This window comes from Pteropus vampyrus, unplaced genomic scaffold, assembly GCF_000151845.1.
Source record: "Pteropus vampyrus isolate Shadow unplaced genomic scaffold, Pvam_2.0 Scaffold827, whole genome shotgun sequence".
NCBI classification, from domain to species: domain Eukaryota; kingdom Metazoa; phylum Chordata; class Mammalia; order Chiroptera; family Pteropodidae; genus Pteropus; species Pteropus vampyrus.
In genome coordinates this window covers 57,501-58,906 of record NW_011889608.1, presented here as the reverse complement: position 1 = coordinate 58,906, position 1,406 = coordinate 57,501, and the positions used below count along the sequence as shown (strand labels likewise).

The window sequence follows — 1,406 nt, the reverse complement described above, 5'->3', positions numbered from 1 at the left end:
TCTATTCTCAGTCTCTTCCCCAACTCCTCGAGATCTGGGAAGCGAGAGTGAGCAAAGCCCAGGGGCCAACCAGGGCATCAAGAACTTCTCCGATGGGAGAGAGTTCTCTCCTCTGTGTGAGACCTAGAGGGCTGAGACCACACGCGGGTAGCGGGGATGTTGGTGACCATTACCGGAGGAGCAGAGTCCGAAGCTGGGACGCAAAGTCCATGTTGGGAGCGCAGAACCAGGGGCATAGGGCCCTGAGCCAGACCTCGAAACGCAGAGGCTCGGGTCCGGAGCTCGGTACGCACATGGCAGAAACCGGAGCGCATAGCAAGGAGCCGGGTTTCTAGAGTCCGGTTACCGGAGCCCAGGGCGCTTCCGCAGGAGCCCCTGACCGGCTTTGCCAACAAGTGCTGCCCGCGCGCCCCAGACAGCCGCTCCGGGAGGAGCTGAGCCACCGGCCCCGAGCTGAGCCCTGACCACAGCATGGGGGAGGGGGATCCTGGCGTGGAACCCGAGCCCCGGAAAAAAAACACCGGAGCAGAGCTCCCAAAATAAACCCAAGCCCGCGCCAATGGCTGGGAGCATTCTGGTGCTTGAGAGGCTGCGTACCCTTCCCGAGAGGCGCCATAGGTCCCCCTCCAGGGGTCTTATGACCCCTCCCCTGGTGACCTTTTCTCTGCCCTACCCCCCATGCCGATGCCTTGTGTTTACCGATTTGGGTTTCTTCTTGGGCGCGAGGTTGTCGTAGAAAGCCTTGGCTTCCTCCCAGCGGGGAGCTGCGGAGGCCTCTGCCCCTGGCCGGGGCTCGCCGGGCGCCAGGGGCTCCCCGGGTTCCATGCTCCGGCTGTGACCCAGCCGGGCCAGAACGGGCGACAGCGGAGACACGGAGCTCTCGGGGCTGGGCTGCAGGAGGGAGGCGCGTCCCGGGCGTGAGAAGGGGGCGGGCAGCCGCGGGGAGTGTGGGCGTGCGAGCCTGCAGCGGGGCGGGGTGGGGAACCGGGATGCCAATATCGCCGTCTCGGTTGCCGGTGTGTTGTTGCCGTATGTGTATCCGGGGACAGCTGAGCTCTTGCTCCCAGACCGCCCCACGCCCGAAGTGAATGGGGTGGGGGTGGGGTTGGCCTCTTGGGCTCTCAAGTAGAGAGGGCCTGAAGCGGGGTTTGCCTGCTGCTGCGGATTCGGGCTTGTGGGATGGTGTTCTTCGCAGGCGCTCAAGGGCACGGAGAGAGGGGAGGCCTGACAACTATTTTTTCCAGGATGGTGAATCTCAAGGAGAAAATGAAATGTTAGCCACTCCACGCCCCCAAGGTAACTCCTGCTTTCCCCTCCGATGCCAGGACCCTGGGACCTTGAGCGGAGTCCTCTTGCCTCAAACCCTAGTCCATCCCCCAGAGGGGGAGGAGGTAGTGGATGGACAG

The 1,406-nt window shown here is 63.8% G+C and overlaps 1 protein-coding gene across 1 annotated transcript in view; it reads right to left on the bottom strand.

Annotated features, from left to right (window-relative positions):
• Positions 1-825, bottom strand: part of NT5C1A (5'-nucleotidase, cytosolic IA) — a 17,529-nt gene extending 16,704 nt beyond the window's left edge. Inside the window, exon 1 of the mRNA XM_011385938.1 lies at positions 700-825. Within this exon, the coding sequence (XP_011384240.1) occupies positions 700-825 (126 nt within the window). The remainder of the gene's footprint in view (positions 1-699) is intronic.
• Positions 826-1,406: the final 581 nt, after the last annotated feature.